The following is a 1,051-nucleotide window of genomic DNA, read 5'->3' as shown; positions in this document are numbered from 1 at the left end:
ATTCATTGGAAAATCTTGAAAAATGACTGAAAAATCAACTTGTCAAGTTTTTTTTTATGAAACAAAGGTATTTTGGACAAAAAGGTTTTCAGGACATTGTTTGCCATATTATATGAAGGTTATAATAAATAATTGTTCAAAAAACCTCCCCCAGTTATTAGAACTATGAGGGTCCAATAAACCTTCCCCAGTCGTTAGAACTACGTGATTTTCTCTACATTTTGACCAAGTCCGAAGAATTGAAATTTGACAGGCAGGTAGCTCTACCATCTGGCTGACCGTCGGTGAAGTTAGACTGAGATTACGCGGAGCTTAGGCAGCATGCTACATTGAATTTTCCACTTTCTAAGCTTACATCTCGGCAAATAAAGCTTCGATTGAGATGCAGTTATTTTTGCTATTGACGGGAACCATTTGTCTATCACTCTACCAAGTTTCAATCGGATCGCTTCAGTAGTTTATTCCCCACAAATCATGCACAATTTCGACTTTTACTTTTAGAAAAAAAAAAACACTACATTTCAAACTTTTTATTCATAATTATTTATATAATGATACAACAATAAATGTCTTCTTCTTCTTCACCTTCTCCCACTCTCTCTTTCTCAACGTCGTCAATCCAAGTCTGAATCCTCCTCCTCCTCTCCTCCCTCTTCGCCTCCATTCTTTCCCTCGCCTCCTCCTGCCTCCTCAACCTCTCCTCTCGCTCCACATCTTCTATCCAAGCCTGAATCCTCCTCCTTAACTCCCTCTTCGCCTTCATTCTTTCCCTCGCTTCCTCCTTGCTCAACCTCTCCTCTCGCTCCACATCTTCTATCCAAGCCTGAATCCTCCTCCTTAACTCCCTCTTCGCCTTCATTCTTTCCCTCGCCTCCTCCTTGCTCAACCACTCCTCTCCCTCCACATCTTCCTCCACACTACCAATAACATTCATACTCCTCGCCCTCTCGGCCCTCCTCTGTCTCCTTCTCTCCTCCCTCCTCTCTTTCTTCCCCTTATCACCTGCTTCCCTTCTCACATCCATCTTTTCAAACAAACAAACAAATCTCAA

General features: G+C 42.1%; 1 protein-coding gene across 1 annotated transcript in view; it reads right to left on the bottom strand.

The window, feature by feature from the left end:
* Positions 1-614: 614 nt before the first annotated feature.
* The window catches only part of LOTGIDRAFT_175126 (hypothetical protein), a gene marked incomplete at both ends in the record, with an annotated part of 6,090 nt that continues 5,653 nt past the window's right edge, over positions 615-1,051 (bottom strand). Inside the window, one exon of the mRNA XM_009055468.1 lies at positions 615-917. Coding sequence (XP_009053716.1) covers positions 615-917 — 303 coding nt within the window. The remainder of the gene's footprint in view (positions 918-1,051) is intronic.

This window comes from Lottia gigantea (genome assembly GCF_000327385.1).
Source record: "Lottia gigantea unplaced genomic scaffold LOTGIsca_243, whole genome shotgun sequence".
Taxonomy (NCBI): Eukaryota; Metazoa; Mollusca; class Gastropoda; family Lottiidae; genus Lottia; species Lottia gigantea.
The sequence above is the reverse complement of the archived record's forward strand: the minus strand, read 5'-3'. Positions and strand labels throughout refer to the sequence as shown.